This window comes from Chiloscyllium plagiosum, unplaced genomic scaffold, assembly GCF_037043375.1.
Source record: "Chiloscyllium plagiosum isolate Xiang-an unplaced genomic scaffold, Cpla_swu_hap1 HiC_scaffold_9, whole genome shotgun sequence".
NCBI lineage: Eukaryota > Metazoa > Chordata > Chondrichthyes > Orectolobiformes > Hemiscylliidae > Chiloscyllium > Chiloscyllium plagiosum.
Window position 1 is genome coordinate 4,872,578 of NW_028270147.1, and position 20,791 is coordinate 4,893,368.

The 20,791-nt window shown below is 47.0% G+C and overlaps 1 protein-coding gene across 1 annotated transcript; it reads left to right on the forward strand.

Annotated features, from left to right (window-relative positions):
- Positions 1-13,914: 13,914 nt before the first annotated feature.
- On the forward strand, positions 13,915-20,439 carry cunh1orf52 (chromosome unknown C1orf52 homolog). The gene is made up of 3 exons (XM_043700071.2): positions 13,915-14,214; positions 16,076-16,268; positions 19,114-20,439. Exons 1-3 carry the CDS (start codon positions 13,930-13,932, stop codon positions 19,272-19,274), a joined length of 639 nt encoding a protein of 212 aa, XP_043556006.2. The 5' UTR covers positions 13,915-13,929; the 3' UTR covers positions 19,275-20,439.
- The last annotated feature ends 352 nt before the right edge of the window (positions 20,440-20,791 follow it).

Consider the following 20,791-nt stretch of genomic DNA (forward strand, 5'->3'; position numbering starts at 1 on the left):
CAGGGAGTTCATCGCCATCACGCACTGGGATCTGATTTACTCGGAATCACCACCAGCGCGCACTGGGATCTGATTTACTCGGAATCATCGCCATTACACACTGGGATCTGATTTACTCGGAATCATCGCCATCACGCACTGGGATCTGATTTACTCGGAATCACCGCCATCACGCACTGGGATCTGATTTACTCGGAATCACCACCATCACGCACTGGGATCTAATTTACACGGAATCACTGCCAGCGCGCACTGGGATCTGATTTCCCCAGGGAATCACTGCCATCACGCACTGGGATCTGATTTAATCAGAATCACTGCCAGCACGCACTGGGATCTAATTTACTCGGAATCACCGCCAGCGCGCACTGGGATCTGATTTACTCGGAATCACCGCAATCACGCACTGGGATCTGATTTATTCGGAATCACCACCATCACGCACTGGGATCTAATTTACTCGGAATCACCGCCAGCGCGCACTGGGATCTAATTTACTCAGAATCACCACCATCACGCACTGGGATCTGATTTACTCGGAATCACCGCCATCACGCACTGGGATCTAATTTACTCGGAATCACCGCCAGCGCGCACTGGGATCTAATTTACTCAGAATCACTGCCAGAGCGCACTGGGATCTGATTTCCCAGGGAATCATCACCATCACGCACTGGGATCTGATTTACTCGGAATCACCGCCATCACGCACTGGGATCTAATTTACTCGGAATCACCGCCATCACGCAATGGGATCTAATTTACTCGGAATCACCGCCATCATGCACTGGGATCTGATTTACTCGGAATCACCGCCAGCGCGCACTGGGATCTGATTTACTCGGATTCACCGCCATCATGCACTGGGATCTGATTTACTCGGAATCATCGCCAGCGCGCACTGGGATCTGATTTACTCGGAATCACCGCCAGCACGCACTGGGATCTGATTTACTCGGAATCACCGCCAACACGCACTGGGATCTGATTTACTCGGAATCACCGCCATCACGCACTGGGATCTGATTTACTCGGAATCATCGCCAGCACGCACTGGGATCTGATTTACTCGGAATCACTGCCATCACGCACTGGGATCTGATTTACTCGGAATCACCGCCATCACGCACTGGGATCTAATTTACTCGGAATCACCGCCATCGCGCACTGGGATCTAATTTACTCGGAATCACCGCCATCACGCACTGGGATCTGATTTACTCAGAATCACCGACAGCGCGCACTGGGATCTAATTTACTCGGAATCACCGCCATCACACACTGGGATTTGAATTACTCAGAATCACCGCCATCACGCACTGGGATCTGAATTAATCAGAATCACTGCCATCACGCACTGGGATCTAATTTACTCGGAATCACCGCCATCACGCATGGGATCTAATTTACTCGGAATCACCGCCATCACGCACTGGGATCTAATTTACTCGGAATCACCGCCATCACGGACTGGGATCTAATTTACTCGGAATCACCGCCATCACGCACTGGGATCTAATTTACTCGGAATCACCGCCATCACGCACTGGGATCTAATTTACTCGGAATCACCGCCATCACGCACTGGGATCTAATTTACTCGGAATCACCGCCATCACGCACTGGGATCTAATTTACTCGGAATCACCGCGATCACGCACTGGGATCTAATTTACTCGGAATCACCACCATCACGCACTGGGATCTGATTTACTCGGAATCACCGCCATCACGCACTGGGATCTAATTTATTCGGAATCACCGCCATCACGCACTGGGATCTGATTTACTCGGAATCACCGCCATCACGCACTGGGATCTAATTTACTCGGAATCACCGCCATCACGCACTGGGATCTAATTTACTCGGAATCACCGCGATCACGCACTGGGATCTGATTTACTCAGAATCACCGCCATCACGCACTGGGATCTGATTTACTCGGAATCACCGCCAGCGCGCACTGGGATGTGATTTACTCGGAATCACCGCCATCACGCACTGGGATCTGATTTACTCGGAATCACCGCCATCACGCACTGGGATCTGATTTACTTGGAATCATCGCCATCACGCACTGGGATCTGATTTACTTGGAATCGCCGCCATCACGCACTGGGATCTGATTTACTTGGAATCACCGCCATCACGACTGGGATCTGATTTACTCGGAATCATCGCCATCACGCACTGGGATCTAATTTACTCGGAATCACCGCCATCACACACTGGGATCTAATTTACTCGGAATCACTGCCATCACGCACTGGGATCTGATTTACTCGGAATCACCGCCATCACGCACTGGGATCTGATTTACTCGGAATCATCGCCATCACGCAATGGGATCTGATTTACTTGGAATCATCGCCATCACGCACTGGGATCTGATTTACTTGGAATCACCGCCATCACGACTGGGATCTGATTTACTCGGAATCATCGCCATCACGCACTGGGATCTAATTTACTCGGAATCACCGCCATCACACACTGGGATCTAATTTACTCGGAATCACTGCCATCACGCACTGGGATTTGATTTACTCGGAATCATCGCCATCACGCACTGGGATCTAATTTACTCGGAATCACCGCCATCACGCACTGGGATCTGATTTACTCGGAATCACCGCCATCACGCACTGGGATCTGATTTACTTGGAATTACCGCCATCGCAACTGGGATCTGATTTACTCGGAATCATCGCCATCACGCACTGGGATCTAATATACTCGGAATCACCGCCATCACACACTGGGATCTAATTTACTCGGAATCACCGCCATCACGCACTGGGATCTGATTTACTCGGAATCACCGCCATCACGCACTGGGATCTAATTTACTCGGAATCACTGCCATCACGCACTGGGATCTAATTTACTCGGAATCACCGCCATCACGCACTGGGATCTGATTTACTCGGAATCACCGCCATCACGCACTGGGATCTAATTTACTCGGAATCACCGCCATCACACACTGGGATCTAATTTACTCGGAATCACCGCCATCACGCACTGGGATCTGATTTACTCGGAATCACCGCCATCACGCACTGGGATCTAATTTACTCGGAATCATCGCCATCACGCACTGGGATCTGATTTACTCGGAATCACCACCATCACGCACTGGGATCTAATTTACTGAAAACTGAAACCAGATGCATTGTGGCCCTCAATACTCCAGTAGAAAGGAGTAAAGAGATTATTGAAACAACTCAACCGGTCCCAACATAGCAGCCAGGACAGTGCCGGCTCCAAGGGCTGACCCCCACCCCTGCTCCTAACTGCCGTGTTTAAGCCTGATCTGCTGCCATCCAATGTGATTGAGAGTTCCACATTGATATTTATGTCCAACCACCTTGGATTCTCATTAAACAAGGGAAATGACCCACTTTAAAAGTATAAACATAAGGTCGGAGCAGAAAGAGACCATTTGGATGCTATAGTCACCTCTGCCATTTGATGAGATCATGGTTGATCTGTTCCCCCCCCCCCCGCCCCCCCACCCCCACCCCCCACCCCCCGATAATCCCGCAATTCCCTATGTAACGAGAATCTAACGACAAAAACTGGAAAAACTGCAGATGCTGTAAACCGTTCTGAGGAAGGTTAGCAGACCCGAAATGTTAACTCAGATTTCTCATCACAGATGCTGCCAGAAATAGTGAGCATTTCCAACAAGAACCTAACCACCTCCACCTTCAAAATAGTCAATATTCAAAGTTTGTGCGAAGATTTGTAGCTCGGGTGCTCGTTGTTGTGGTTCTGTTCGTCGAGCTGGAAGTTTTTGTTGCAAACGTTTCGTCCCCTGGCTAGGCGACACCATCAGTGCTTGGGAGCCTCCTGCGAAGCGCTTCTTTGATGTTTCCTCCGGTGTTAATAGTGGTCTGTCCCTGCCGCTTCCGGTTGTCAGTTTCAGCTGTCCGCTGTAGTGGTTGGTATATTGGGTCCAGGTCGATGTGTTTGTTGATGGAGTTTGTGGATGAATGCCATGCCTCTAGGAATTCCCTGGCTGTTCTCTGTCTGGCTTGCCCTATGATAGTAGTGTTGTCCCAGTCGAATTCATGTTGCTTGTTGTCTGCGTGTGTGGCTACTAAGGATAGCTGGTCGTGTCGTTTCGTGGCTAGTTGATGTTCATGTATGCGGATTGTTAGCTGTCTTCCTGTTTGTCCTATATAGTGTTTTGTGCAGTCCTTGCATGGGATTTTGTACACTACATTGGTTTTGCTCATGCTGGGTATCGGGTCCTTCGTTCTGGTGAGTTGTTGTCTGAGGGTGGCTGTAGGTTTGTGTGCTGTTATGAGTCCTAGAGGTCGCAGTAGTCTGGCTGTCAGTTCCGAGATGCTCCTGATGTATGGTAGTGTGGCTAGTCCTTTGGGTTGTGGTATGTCCTCGTTCCGTGGTCTTTCTCTTAGGCATCTGCTGATGAAGTTGCGCGGGTATCCGTTTTTGGCGAATACCTTGTATAGGTGTTCCTCTTCTTCTTTTTGCCAACAGCCAAGCTCAGACAACAACTCACCAGAACGAAGGACCCGATACCCAACATGAGCAAGATGAATGTAGTGTACAAAATACCATGCAAGGACTGCACAAAACACTATATAGGACAAACAGGAAGACAGCTAACAATCCGCATATATGAACATCAACTAGCCACGAAACGACACGACCAGCTATCCTTAGTAGCCACACACGCAGACAACAAGCAACATGAATTCGACTGGGACAACACTACTATCATAGGGCAAGCCAGACAGAGAACAGCCAGGGAATTCCTAGAGGCATGGCATTCGTCCAGAAACTCCATCAACAAACACATCGACCTGGACCCAATATACCAACCACTACAGCGGACAGCTGAAACTGACAACCGGAAGCGGCAGGGACAGACCACTATAAACACCGGAGGAAACATCAAAGAAGCGCTTCGCAGGAGGCTCCCAAGCACTGATGATGTCGCCTAGCCAGGGGACAAAACGTTTGCAACAAAAACTTCCAGCTCGGCGAACAGAACCATAACAGTCAATATTCAAACCCTGTCACATGCATCTCATCAAGCGGTGTTCTAAACCTTCACAAACCTCCGAGAAAAACATTTGTCCTCATCTCTGTCCCCAAAGCAAGAGCCCTAATGTTCAAACACTGCCTCCTAGTTCTGGATTCACCACAAGAGGAAACAGCCTTCCCACATCCACCTGGTCCAGACCATTCAGAACCTGATACGCTTCAATCAGGGTAATCCCTCACTCTCCTAAACCCCAGTTGGAACCAGCCCAGTCTGTCCAATCTAACCTCATCACACAATCCACTCATTCCTGGGATTAATCTAGTAAACCCATCTCCAATATACCAACATCCTTACTTAAATAAGGAGACCATAACTGTGCACAGTATTCGAAATGTGGCTTCACTAATACACTGTCCAACTGAAGCATAACATCGGATGCTGGAAGACTGGAGGTTGGCTAACATGGTGCCACTGTTTAAGAAGGGTGGTAAGGACAAGCCACGGAACTATAGACCAGTGAGCCTGACATCGATGGTGGGCAAGTTGTTGGAGGGAATCCTGAGGGATAGGATGTACATGTATTTGGAAAGGCAAGGACTGATTAGGGATAGTCAACATGACTTTGTGTGTGGGAAATCATGTCTCACAAACTTGATTGCATTTTTTGAAGAAGTAACAAAGAGGATTGATGAGGGCAAAATGGTAGATGTGATCTGTATGGACTTCAGTAAGGCGTTTAACAAGGTTCCCCATGGGCGACTGGTGAGCAAGGTTAGATCTCACGGAATACAGGGCGAAATGGACATTTGGATACAGAACTGGCTCAAATGTAGAAGACAGAGAGTGGTGGTGGAGGGTTGTTTTTCAAACTGGAGGCCTGTGACCAGTGGAGTGCCACAAGGATCAGTGCTGGGTCCTCTACTTTTCATCATTTATATAAATGATTTGGATGTGAGCATAAGAGGCATAGTTAGGAAGTTTGCAGATGACACCAAAATTGGAGGTGTAGTGGACAGCAAAGAAGGTTACCTCAGATTATAACAGGATCTTGATCAGATGGGCCAATGGGCTGAGAAGTGGCAGATGGCGTTTAATTCGGATAAATGTGAGGTTCTGCATTTTGGGAAAGCAAATCTTAGCAGGACGTATACACTTAATGGTAAGGTCAGGTGTGTTGCTGAACAAAGAGACCTTGGAGTGCAGGTTCATAGCTCCTTGAAAGTGGAGTCGCAGGTAGATAGGATAGTGAAGAAGGTGTTTGGTATGCTTTCCTTTATTGGTCAGAGTATTGAGTACAGGAGTTGGGAGGTCATGTTGCGGCTGTACAGGACATTGGTTAGGCCACTGTTGGAATATTGCGTGCAATTCTGGTCTCCTTCCTATCGGAAAGATATTGTGAAACTTGAAAGGGTTCAGAAAAGATTTACAAGGATGTTGCCAGGGTTGGAGGATTTGAGCTACAGGGAGAGGTTGAATAGGCTGGGGCTGTTTTCCCTGGAGCATCGGAGGCTGAGGGGGTGACCTTATAGAGGTTTACAAATTCATGAGGGACATGGATAGGATAAATAAACAAAATATTTTCCCTGGGGTGGGGGAATCCAGAAGTAGAGGGCATAGGTTTAGGGTGAGAGGGGAAAGATATAAAAGAGACTTTAGAGACAACTTTTTCACACAGAGGGTGGTACGTGTATGGAATAAGCTGCCAGAGGATGTGGTGGAGGGTGGTACAATTGCAACATTTAAAAAGCATTTGGATGGGTATATGAATAGGAAGGGTTTGGAGGGATATGGGCCAGGTGCTGGCAGGTGGGACTAGATTGAGTTGGGATGTCTGGTCGGCATGGCCGGGTAGGACCACTGCGTCTGTTTTCGTGCTGTATATCTGTATCACTCTATGACTGTATCCACCCTTTTATGTTCAATCTCCTTTGTAATAAAGGAGGGTATTCTACTGATCTTCATTCATTGATTCCAGCATTAATTGTGTGCTGTGTGTGCAAACAAACCTTCTTTGATTCATGCACCAGCACACCCCAACACCCTCTGCACCTGGAATTCCGCAGTCATTCACTCTTAATTAATATTTTTTAAAATTCTTCCTGCCAAAGTAAAAACCTCACATTTTCCCACATTCTAAACCATCTGCCAGATTTTTGCCATTCACTCATCCTGCACCCTTAAATCTTCTGCCCTCATTTGGAGTCATTGATATAAATTGTAAAAGGCTGCAGCCCCCTTGTGGGATTCCACTGGTCACATCCTCTCTGTTTTCTGCCAGCCAGCCTGTCTTCTCTCCATGTGGGTACATTAGCCCCTACAACCACCAACTATTATTTTGCACAAGAACATTGTTCAGTAACTCCCTCCTGCACTGCTTTCGAATCAGTTGGGAACAGTTGGCAACATTTTAAGAAATAAATATCAAGACCAACTGAGGGATTCCCTGAGGACCCCATGGATGGTCTGTGACTTCAGTGGGGGTCTGAGCAGCAACGGCAAGTCACATACACAGGTGGGAAAGTTCAGGGCATCAGATCAATTGCCTGACATCCGAGAAAAGTCATGGATCCAACATTCATAAAATCCAACGTGTTTGGACTCTGAAGGGTCAACTCCAACTGAAAACTAGGAACATGGGTAAGATAGAATCTCAAAGTACAGATTACTTCAGTCTGAAGCTGAACAAGACAATAGGTTACTCCATAGGAACGGCTGCTGATGATGTTATTGCAAGTCAGGGCACTAATGATGATATCTTTCAAGAAGTCCTTTGGTTTACAAATACATTAAGGACAAAAGGGTAACTAGGGAGAGAATAGGGGCCCCTCAAAGATCAGCAAGGTGGCCTTTGTGTGGGAGTCGCAGGAGATGGGTGAGGTAGTCAACGAGTGTTTTGCATCAGTATTTACTGCGGAAAAGAACATGGAAAATATAGAATGTAGGGAAATAGATGGTGACATCTTGAAAAATGTCCATATTACAGAGGAGGATGTGTTGGATGTCTTGAAACGCATAAAAGTGGAAAAATCCCCAGGACCTGATCAGAGTACACTAGAACTCTGTGGGAAGCTAGAGAAGTGATTGCTGGGCCTCTTGCTGAGATATTTGTATCATTGATAGTCACAGGTGAGGTGCCGGAAGACTGGAGGTTGGCAAATGTGGTGCCACTGTTTAAGAAAGGTGGTAAGGACAAGCCAGGGAACTATAGACACTGAGCCTGACCTTGGTGGTGGGCAAGTTGTTGGAGGAAATCCTGAGGGACAGGATTTACATGTATTTGGAAAGGCAAGGACTGATTAGAGATAGTCAACATGGCTTTGTGCGTGGGAAATCATGTCTCACAAACTTGTTTGAGTTTTTTGAAGGAGGAAGAAGGAGGATTGATGAGGGCAGAGCAGTAGATGTGATCTATATGGACTTCAGTAAGGCATTTGACAAGGTTGGATCTCATGGAATATAGGGAGAACTAGCCATTTGGATACAGAACTGGCTCAAAGGTAGAAGACAGAGGGTGTTGGTGGAGGGTTGTTTTTCAGATTGGAGGCCTGTGACCACAAGGATCAGTGCTGGGTCCACTACTTTCCATCATTTATATAAACGATTTGGATGTGAGCATAAGAGGTATAGTTAGTAAGTTTGCAGATGACCCCAAAATTGGAGGTGTAGTGGACAGCGAAGAGGGTTACCTCAGATTACAACAGGATCTTGATCAGATGGGCCAATGGGCTGAGGAGTGGCAGATGGAGTTTAATTCATCTGTTGCCAGGGTTGGAGGATTTGAGCTATAGGGAGAGACTGAACAAGCTGGGGCTGTTATCCCTGGAGCATCGGAGGCTGAGGGGTGACCTTATAGAGATTTATAAAATCATGAGGGGCATGGATAGGAGAAATAGACAAAGTCTTTTCCCTGGGGCCAGGGAATCCAGAACTAGAGGGCATAGGTTTAGGGTGAGAGGGGAAAGATTTAAAAAAGACCTAAGGAGCAACTTTTTCACACAGAGGGTGGTACGTGTATGGAATGAGTTGCCAGAGACTGGTACCATTGCAACATTAAAGACGCATCTGGATGGGTATATGAATAGGAAGGGTTTGGAGGGATATGGGCCGGGTACTGGCAGGTGGGTTGGGATATCTGGTCAGCATGGACGGGTTGGACCGTTTCCATGCTGTATATCTCTATGACTCTATGACTCTACAACAACCACTTCAAAATGAGAAGGAGCAAGATTCTGGAAAGGACAGATTAAATGATGAGGTTTCTCCTGATAGAAGATGGGTACAGGAATTTATTGGTGTTGACATCATGGACAGAAATCAGGAATTCTGTTGATAGACATGTGCATGGGTATTGGTACTTCTGACATCATTGCTGTACTCAGAAACACACTCACTGCTCCACTTGGTGCTCGGCTTGCTGGACTGCTCGGTACTTGGCTCGTTGGTCCTCTGTGGAAAGCAAACCTTTAAACAGGGTAAAAACAAGGACTGCAGATGCTGGAAACCAGAGTCTAGATTAGAGTGGTGCTGGAAAAGCACAGCAGGTCAGGCCCCATTCACCTATTGTACTCTATGCTACTTTCTCCCCACCCCCACCATCCTCTCATTTATGTCTCCACTCTGCAGGCACTCTGCCTCTATTCCTGTTGAAGGGCTTTTGCCCGAAACGTCGATTTTCCTGCTCCTCAGATGCTGCCTGACCTGCTGTGCTTTTCCAGCACCACTCTAATCTAAACCTTTGAACAGCTTGGGGCAACACAGTGGCTCACTGGTTGGCACAACTGCCTCACAGCACCAGGAACCTGGGTTTGATTCCAGCCTCGAACGACTGTCTGTGAGGAGGTTGCACATTCTCCCCGTGTCTGCGTGGGTTTCCTCCGGGTGCTCCAGGTTCCTCTTTCAGTCTAAAGATGTGCAGGTCAGGGTGGATTGGCCCTGGGAAACACAGGGTTACAAGGATAGGGTTACAGGGATAGGGTAGGGGGAGGGGGTTGGGTCCAGGTGAACATGAAACATTACAGCACTGTACAGGCCCTATGAAACCAATCTGAAGCCGACCTAACCTACACTATACACTATTCCATTATCATTCATATATTTATCCAATGACCAATTATATGTCCTTAACATTGGCGAGTCTTCTACTGTTGAAGGCAGGCCGTTCCATGCTCCTACTACTCTTTGAGGAAAGACACTAACCCTGATGTCTGTCCTATATCTATCACCCCTCAATTTAAAGCTATGTCCCCTCGTGCTCGCCATCACCATCTGAGGAAAAAGACCTTCCCTCCATACCAGGCAACAACCTGGTAAATCTCCTCTGCACCCTTTCCAAAGTTTCCACATCCTTCTTATAATGCGGTGACCAGAACTGTACACAATACTCCAAGTGTGGCCACACCAGAGTTCTGTACAGCTGCAGCATGACCTCATGGCTCCGAAACTCAATCCCTCTACCAATAAAAGCTAACACACCATATGCCTTCTTAACAACCCTATCAACCTTGGTGTCAACTTTCAGGGATCTATGTACATGAACACTGAGATCTCTCTGCTCATCTACACTACCAAGAATCTTACCATTAGCCCAGTACTCTGCATTCCTGTTACTCCTTCCAAAGTGAATCATCTCACACTTTTTTGCATTAAATTCCATTTGCCACCTTTCAGCTCAGCTCTGCAGCTTATATACGTGCCTCTGTATCCTAAAACACTCTTCAGCACTATCTACAACTCCACTGACCTTAGTGTCATCCGCAAATTTACTAACCCATCTTTCCACACCCTCATACAGATAATTTATAAAAATGACAAAAAGCAGTGGCCCCAAAACAGATCCTTGTGGTACCCCAATACCAGGATGAACATATCCCATCAACTACCATCCTTCATCTTCTTTCAGCTAGCCAATTTCTGATCCAAACCACTAAATCATTCTCAATTCCTTGCATCCATATTTTTCTACAATAGCCTACCTTAGGGAATCCTATCAAATACCTTACTGAAATCCATGTACACCACATCAACCGCTTTACCCTCATTCACCTGTTTTGTCACCTCCTCAAAGAAATCAGTAAGGTTGGTGAGGCATGACCTACCCTTCACAAAACTGTATTGACTATCCCTAATCAGCTTATTCCCTTCTAGATGATTATAAATCCTTTCCAACACTTTACCCACAATCAAAGTAAGGCTCACTAGTCTATAATTATCAGGGTTGTCTCTACTCCCCTCCTTGAACAAGGGGACAACATTTGCTATCCTCCAGTCTTCCGGCACTATTCCTGTAGACAATGACGACATAAAGATCAAAGCCAAAGGCTCAGCAATCTCCTCCCTGGCTTCCCAGAGAATCCTAGGATAAATCCCATCCAGCCCACGGGACGTTTCTATTTTCACACTTTCCAGAATTGCTAATACCTCCTCCTTATGAACCTTAATCCCATCTAGTCTATTACCCTCTATCTCAGTATTCTCCTCAACAACACTGTCATTTTTTCCTGTGTGAACACTGACGAAAGGTATTCAGTTAGCGCTTCTCCTATCTCCTCGGACTGCATGAACAACCTCCCATGACTGTTCTTGATTGGCCCTAATCTTACTCTAGTCATTCTTTTATTCCTGATATAGCTATGGAAAGCTTTAGGGTTTTCTTTGATCCTACTGTCGTGGAGAAAATGTAGAGAATCACCAGGAGATGCAGAGAGTTTGTCAAGGAGAAGGTCTTTTATTGGCAAACAAAAAACCGTGACACTCAGGAAGCAGATTCTTGAATGCCCCCAAACCTCAAGGTCCGTAGTTTTTCTGTTTGTCGAGGTCCCCCCTAACCCCAGAAAGAGCTCTAATTATCCAGGTATCCGAATCCCTCCCTCCTGCACCATCCCTGTAGCCATGTGTTCAACTTTCTCTCACCCTATTCCTCACCTCGCTAGCACGTGGCACGGGCAACAAACCAGAGATAACAACTCTGTTTGTTCTAACTCTAAGCTTCCACCCGAGCTCCCTAAATTTCTGCCTTACACCCTCATCCCTTTTCCTACCTATGTCGTTGGTGCCTATGTGACCACGACTTGGAGCTTCTCTCCCTCCCTCTTAAGTATCCTGAAACAATGATCTGAGACATCATGAGCCCTGGGAGGCAACACACCAACTGTGAGTCTTTCTCATTCCCACAAAACCTATCTGTCCCCCTAAATATGGAGTCCCCAATAATTGATGCTCTGCTACTCTTCCCCCCTTCCCTTCTGAGCAACAGGGACACACTCTGTGCCAGAGACCTGTGCCCTATGGCTTAGCCCTGGTAAGTCATCCCCCGTAAACAGTATCCAAAACAGTACACTTGTTATTGAGGGGAACAGCCACAGGGATCCCTGCACTGACTGCCAGTTCCTTTTCCGTCCTCTGATGGTAACCCGTCTACCTTCTTCTTATACCTGAGGTGTGACTACCTCCCTGTAAGTCCTCTCAATTACCCCCTCTGTCTCCCGAATGATCCAAAGTTCATCCAGCTCCAGTTCAATGGGCCGAATGGCCTGCTTCCATACTGTGGGGATTTTATGGTAAGGTCACCTCCCGCACTCCAGTGAAAACACTCCCAGCCTCTCCTCATATCCCGATAACCTACACCCAATGGCGTACCAATAACTAAGTAATCTTTCCAAAACTGGGCTCCAGTAAATGACAGTAACTCTTGGTCATTTCTCTGGAGGGAATGGAAGGAGGTGGTCATAATGTGTAGAAACCCAATGAATGTTTTGGTTCATCAATCATTATGATTAAATCCACATCCTGGAACTCTACATCTTTAAATTATAATCGCCCTTATATTATTTTAAAAGAGAAAAAAATAATATGCTCCAAGTGGTTGCCAAGAACATTAAAAACTTTCTCTGCACTTTCATCTTGATCTAGTATGTACTCCACTCCCTCTCATGAAATATGATTGTGGAATAAATATCTTTCAATGTTCTGTATTCTGTGTATTGCAAATCTGTGATTGTGGCCTTTATTTTTTAGTAACCCTGGAGGTTAGAGCGCGATTCCCCTGGGGACCTGCAGGGGGCGGTGAGTCTGGGAGGCCATTCTCCTAGTGACCTGCTGGGGGCGGTGTGTCTGGGAGGTCATTCCCCTAATGACCTGCTGGGGGCGGTGAGTCTGGGAGGCCATTCTCCTAGTGACCTGCTGGGGGCGGTGTGTCTGGGAGGTCATTCCCCTAATGACCTGCTGGGGGCGGTGTGTCTGGGATGTCATTCCCCTAATGTCCTGCTGGCGGCAGTGAATCTGGGAGGTCATTCCCTTAATAACCTAGAGGGGGGAATTGAGTTTGGGAGGTCATTTCCCCTAATGACCTGCTGGAGGCGGTGAGTTTGGGAGGTCATTCCCCTAATGACCTGCTGGAGGCGGTGAGTCTGGGAGGTCACTCCCCTAATGACCTGCTGGGGGCGGTGAGTCTGGGTGGTCATTCCCCTAATGACCTGCTGGGGGCGGTGTGTCTGGGAGGTCATTCCCCTAATGACCTGCTGGGGGCGGTGTGTCTGGGAGGTCACTCCCCTAATGACCTGCTGGGGGCGGTGTGTCTGGGAGGTCATTCCCCTAATGACCTGCTGGGGGCGGTGTGTCTGGGAGGTCACTCCCCTAATGACCTGCTGGGGGCGGTGTGTCTGGGAGGTCACTCCCCTAATGACCTGCAGGGGGCAGTGAGTTTGGGAGGTCACTCCCCTAATGACCTGCAGGGGGCAGTGAGTTTGGGAGGTCACTCCCCTAATGACCTGCAGGGGGCAGTGAGTTTGGGAGGTAATTTACCTGGGGGTCCATCAGGGGGCGGTAAATCTGGGAGGTCATGTGGAGTGTGTTCACTCTTTCTGACTCGCCGCCTCCTTGGCGGCCGGTTCCGGTTCCGGTTCCGGTGGCTATGGCGGACCGGGACCCTCTGTCGTATTTCGCCGGTTACGGGAGTTCGGGGTCGGAGAGCGAGTCAGAGCCGGGGCCCGAGCCGGGGCCCACGGCTGAGGGTGTCCGGGCAGGAGGAGCCCCGGCCCCGGCCCCGGCCCCGGCCCAGGCCCAGGCCCCGGCCTCGCAGGCCGCTCTGCCCCGGCCGGACGAGCTGTTCAGCAGCGTCTCCAGACCCAGTTTCCTGGGCGGACCCAGGAGCGGCCTCATCAACTGGGACCAGCGGGTAGTGAGGGCCCCGGAGGAGGTGAGGGCCTCGACGTCGATGTTGATTGTGTTCTGTACGTGACGGAAACAAACCGACAACCGCCGGGGTTTGACTCTATCCCAACGCCCCTCTTACACGTTCAATGTCAGTGTTTATGTGTCTCTGAGACACCGGGAGGGTCTGGTAACTGAATGTTACCCCATTTAACTTCATCACGAAGACCTCGGACGGTGGTATTTCCCCGCTGCACCTCGGCAGCAGTTGCCCTGAGCTTTAATGTGTTTGATCCCTGAGGAAGGGCTCATGCTCCTCGGACGCTGCCTGACCTGCTGCTCTTTTCCAGCACCGCTCTGACCTAGGCTCTGACCTCCAGCATCTGCAGCCCTCACTTTCTCCTTTACTGTGGCCCCCAGCGCCTAGTCCTCGACCTTGGAAGGTGTCAGTCTGCAACACTCACTTCGGGTCAGTTCCTTGCTCTGGGAGACCAGCTAGTTTCGGTCAGGCCAAAGAGCAAGTTTCACCGAGTTGATGGTCCTCTCGGTGCAGTCAGTGGTTGTCTCGGTGTGTGTCCTGGGGAACAGGCCGTAGAGCAGTTGGGAAGGCATTCACTTTGAGAGGTTAAGAATACAAGAGCAGAAATGTACCGCTGAGACTGGGTAAGGCTTTGGTCAGACCGCATTTGGGAAATCGCAAGAGGTATTGAGCCCAGTATCTAATGAAGAATGTAATGGACTTAGAGGTTTCACCCCCAAATTCAACAAGAACTCTTTTGTATTAGAAGTTGGAGTGATCAGCTGGGCAATTCTACATGACAGCTTTCTTATCCCCAACAGAAGATCAGATGAAAGTGAGCTTCCAATCTCTTCAAACAGCCCTAGCAATTTTCACCAATCACATGTTTCTTAGAAGCTTTATTTACAAAAAAGTCTCCCAGTAACCCTTGATAAAAGAAACCACTCCAAATATTTTCAGCAATTTGAAATGAATTGATAATTTTTCAATTCTTTTAAAAACTAATTCTTCCAATAAATATTAAATATGAAGCATCTTTGTAATACATTCAAGGTACAGGCAAAATCTCCATAGTTCTACTGGGCCATAGGGCTGCTCTTTACTTAGAAGAGACTTGGTGGTGATTTAATCTGAGGGTCACTACGTCTCAGGTGATGGGAGAGGTTAAGGAGGAGAGACCTGAGAGGTAACACTGTTGATATTACTCTTCATTGTAAACCAGCCTTCCAGCCAATTGAGCTAACCTCCCCACCCCAACACATTATATAAATGCAATAAGAATTAAAAATGCTAGAAAACCTCAGCATGTGAGAAAAAGAGTTGACATTTTAGTTTAATGGTTTTTTTTATCAGAATATGGCATTCGCTATGTTACTTTTACCAATGTAATTAAATTTGTTTTTGTAGTATTTGGAGTTAGAGTCATAGAGATGTACAGCATAGAGACAGACCCTTTGGTCCAATTCCGCCATGCCAACCAGATATCCTAAACTAATCTAGACCCATTTGCCAGCATTTGGCCCATATCCCTCTAAACCCTTCCTATTCATATTCCCATCTAGATGCCTTTTAAATGCTGTAATTGTGCCATCCTACACCACTTCCTCTGGCAGCTCATTTCATACACGTACCACCCTCTGTGTGAAAAAGTTGCCCATTAGGTCCCTTTTATATCTTTCCCCTCTCACCCTAAACCTATGCCCTCTAGTTCTGGACTCCCCCACCCCAGGGGGAAGACCTTGTCTATTTACTCTTTCTATGCCCCTCATGATTTTATAAACCTCTGTACGGTCACCCCTCAGCAAACAAAGTGAAAAGATTGTTTATTTTTAATTTTTTTTAGTGTACTAATGGTTTACATGGCTCCATTTTGCTGCTCATTTGACAGCCGCCAAGAGAGTTCAAGGTCTGGAAAACAAATGCTGTGCCTCCACCAGAGACATACGCAGTGGAAGAGAAAAAGCCACCATCAGGTGTGGACATGGCAGTCAAGTGGTCTTGCATGTACCAGGACAACGGGGAGGACGCTCCACAACGCAAAGCTGCCTTGCTTCCAGAAGAGCCTGAAATCTCTGAGTCAGGTACGATGAGCAAGCCCTAGTCGCTCAAACACACTTTGAGTTTAAATTCTTTGCACATTAAATGTCAATTTGTTTCAGATGCCCCTGAGCCCAAAGATGTTTGGATGCAAAATGACAGGGCACTGGCTCTGTCGCAATTCTATTAACTGACTGTCATGACTTGATGAATTTCAGAAGCTGTTGCAGTTAAGAGAGTACATTGGGTATTTTTCTTTGTTGATCGCAAAGTCTAGAGTTTAAGAGCTGAGAGCTGGTGCTGTACTGTAGGCTCCAGGTAGACACCTTACAGATCTAGATTAGAGTGGTGCTGGAAAAGCACAGCGGTTCAGGCAGCATCTGAGGAGCAGGAAAATCAACGTTTCGGGTAAAAGCCCTTCATCAGGAATCGAGGCAGGGAGCCTGCAGAGTTGAGAGAGGGGGGTGGGGAGAAAGTAGCATAGAGTACAATAGGGGAGTGGGGGAGGGGATGGAGCTGATAGGTCAGAGAGGAGGGTGGAGTGGATAGGTGGGAAGGAAGATTGGCAGGTAGGACAGGTCATGGGGACAGTGCTGAGCTGGAAGGTTGGAGCTGAGTGAGATGGTGAAAGGGGAAATGAGGAAACTGTTGAAGTCCACATTGATGCCCTGGGGTTGAAGTGTTCCGAGGTGGAAGATGAGGCGTTCTTCCTCCAAGCATCTGGTAGTGAGGGAGCGGCGGTGAAGGAGGCCCAGGACCTCCATGTCCTCGGCAGAGTGGGAGGGGGAGTTGAAATGTTGGGCCACAGGGTGGTATGGTCAATTGGTGCGGGTGTCCCGGAGATGTTCCCTAAAGCGCTCTGCTAGGAGGCGTCCAGTCTCCCCAATGTAGAGGACACCGCATCAGGAGCAACGGATACAATAAATGATATTAGTGGATGTGCAGGTAAAACTTTGATGGATGTGGAAGGCTCCCTTAGGGCCTTGGATGGAGGAAAGTGCCAGGACGGGAGGGTGGGTCGTAGGGGGAGCGTGGACCTGACCAGGTAGTCATGGAGGGAATGGTCTTTGCGGAAGGTGGAAAGGAACGGGGAGGGAAATATATCCCTGTGGTGGTGGGGTCCGTTTGGAGGTGGCGGAAATGTCGGCGGATGATTTGGTTTATGCGAAGGTTGGTAGGGTGGAAGGTGAGCACCAGGGGCGTTCTGTCCTTGTTATGGTTGGAGGGGTGGGGTTTGAGCGCAGAGGGGTGGGATGTTGATGAGGTGCATTGGAGGGCATCTTTAACCACGTGGGAAGGGAAATTGTGGTCTCTAAAGAAGGAGGCCATCTGGTGTGTTCTATGGTGGAACTGGTCCTCCTGGGAGCAGATACGGCGGAGGCGGAGGAATTGGGAATACGGGATGGCATTTTTGTAAGAGGTAGGGTGGGAAGAGATGTGGGAGTCGGTGGGTTTGTAAAAAATGTCAGTGTCAAGTCGGTCGTCATTAATGGAGATGGAGAGGTCCAGGAAGGGGAGGGAGGTGTCAGAGATGGTCCAGGTAAATTTAAGATCGGGGTGGAATGTGTTGGTGAAGTTGACGAATTGCTCAACCTTTTCGCGGGAGCACGAGGTGGCGCCAATGCAGTCATCAATGTAGCGGAGGAAGAGGTGGGGAGTGGTGCCGGTGTAATTACGGAAGATCAACTGCTCTACGTAACCAACAAAGTTTTACAGATCAGCTAACCGACTTGCAGCAAGATGTGATCATGCATAGAAAAGGCAGAAGAGATTTACAAGAATGTGGCCAGGGATGGAGAATGTGAGCATCGAGGAAAGATTGGATAATTTAGATTCTTTTCTTGGAACATTGTAGGCTGATTTAATAGAGATAATTAAAATAAAAATAAAATAAGTAGAGTTGATAGGAAGAAACTAGCCTTTGTTTTCTATGGGCCCTCTTCGTGGCCAGCTGAGCCTTTTGTTTGTGCTCACCTTGTCCAATGGCTGTCCAAACAGTCAGCCTCCGGGTGTCAGAGCCATCAGTGACTGTCTCCCAGGTGAGAGTGTCAGAGCCTGCCATCTTCATATCTCACCTACAGTCATCCTCAGGAGATCATGACACTGGCCAGTTCATTATACAGAAGATCTTTGGTACTGGAAGGTTCCTGTTTTCCGGATTGTGCCTGTTAGACTTTAGCCTCTGATTCGTTGCTGCCAGGCCTCTCTGTTCCACCTTGAAGCTGTCTTACAAATCCCTGAAAGCTGCTCACTGTGGACTTTCAAGTTAAAAGACAGCCTGAAAATTCTTTTTTGTGATTTTTTTCAATTTATTTTTTAAAACCATAAAGATTACAATTGTATCCATTATTCAATTATCAGCTTTCCAAATTATTTGCTGGAGCTTTTGCAGGATTGATCATATTCTGTTAACGTGGAGTCAACCATGCTGTGGTAATTAATGGAGTTTGTGTGGAAAAGATGGTCTTGAGGGAAGTTTGTATTATTGCATGGCATAATATCTGGTTCATTCAGAACGGGGCGTCGAAACATTACTGTCAGCCTCTTCCCAATCTATCTCAGGATCACTCAGCAGTTTGTTTCCATTGAAGCTAAATTCCAAAAACGTGAATGTAATTGTTCTCAGCACTATTTTCCTACTTGTTTTGGGTTCTTGCTGGCACCTAAATGAAAGTACAGAAATTTGATGGAGGTTGTACCTTCCCTGTGATGAATGCTCTCGGATATGCATGCATGGTATTGCCTGTTCTGTTTGTCTCCCTCTATATTACTACTTAGGACAAGTCAGGCCACTTCTAACTGCAACAGTGAAACCTACTGTAGTTGGTTTTGTACGATCATAAGATATCAAACCGTATTTATGTTGGTGAATATTTTTCTCCTTTTCAGATGAAGATGATGGGGATGACCTGTCTGCAAAGAAACGCAAGATTGAAACATTTCAGCAGAAGGAGAAACGTAAACGAAATCAGGGACAAGCCAACAGGGAGAAAAGTTTTGTTGAAGAGGAAAAGCGCATTCTCAGGCAGGAGTTTTCCTTAAAAGATTGAAGGCAAGGCTACCTGGACAAGTCCCCTCCCTTCTCTGGCGGGTTTACCTTACTCAGCCTGAAGACAAGCATTGTGGATTAAAGATGCAGGAGCAAAACCGATCGTGATTGCTGTGTGGATTATGCAGTGGGAAAGCTGTCTATATTGTTCACTCATCCTTTTCAAATAAACAGGAGGCAAACCTTGTCACTGTGCCAACAGAAAGCAGCAGGACATTGGTTCAAGAGTGCTGACTTTTCAGTATGGACTTGATACAATTTCTTTTAAACTGAGAAGGAACTTTAGGTTGACACTTTGATGTCGCGCAGCTTTGATATACACTTGCAGTGTTGATTTAGGTAGAAACTTTGCCAGTGTTCTAGTATTGCCTGTGTAGCAGTCCAACTGGTGTCTGTATAGATGGCTCGAATGTTGTGAAGCCAGTTTAGTTTGTTCCCAATTCCAGATATTTTTACAACACCTCTAATTACAGAACACAATGTAAAAAATCTTAGCACAGTCTACACAGACTTGTATTCTTATTGTTCTGGCTGTAGTATCCTCTTGTTAGTCTAATTATTCAGTCACACATAGCATTGAAAGTCACATGTCTGTGATTACAGGTAAATTCTGTCCTGAATAGGATGATGTGACCAGGGTGTATATGATATGTACAGTGAAGACTGGACTTCATAGATGTAAAATAGTCCCTAATAAATCCAATGGGGAATTCAGGAGAATCATCTTTACTTGTGAGCAGAGCTCACACCCACATTGAACAGTATCGAAGGATTTAAAGCTGGATTAAGCTGATGACGGACAAAGGAACAGAAGAATATTCTGATGGGATTCGTTGAAGAGGGGCGAAAGCACATGTGGAGCCTAAAGAACAGTACAGCCCATTGGGCGGAATGGCCTGTTTCTGTGCTGTGATGTTTTCTAATTTGAATTACTTCATGTTCTTAGTTATAGAAGCTATGATTCCAAACTTCAGGAAAATGGAATGCAACTAAAGAAGCTTGTCATTTGTACATATGGGCATGTTGACTTTAATTAGACACATTCCTTCTACCTCTAATGGCTTAAGTTGAGAAAGGATTGGGCAGTAATTTAGCCCTCCATTCTGTGCTGTTGTTTTTCAAGCTAATATTAAAATGACATTGCAATAAAGTTGACGCAAACAGCAGAGATTTGTCATGGGTTGGCAGGAGGAACAGCAGCTCACATGAGGCAGGCAGCAGGAATAGATTTGAACTGTATTCCTTTAAATGAGACAACCTTGAGTGAGAGTTGTATCACATGAATATAGCAGTATTTACATTTAAAATAATCAGGTGTAAAAAACCACAGGTCAACAAGGATAGTGGAGAAACTTCTAAAGAGATGAAGCTTGCAATCTGAATTAAAAACTAGATCAAACCCTGTTTGTACCATCCTTTAAACAACCAGTTTTAGCTGTGACAGAATTGGTTGAGCAGAGACTTAAAGGTTAGTATACCTTAGTACAAACTCCAGGTGTCTGCATTGCTATCCAGTGT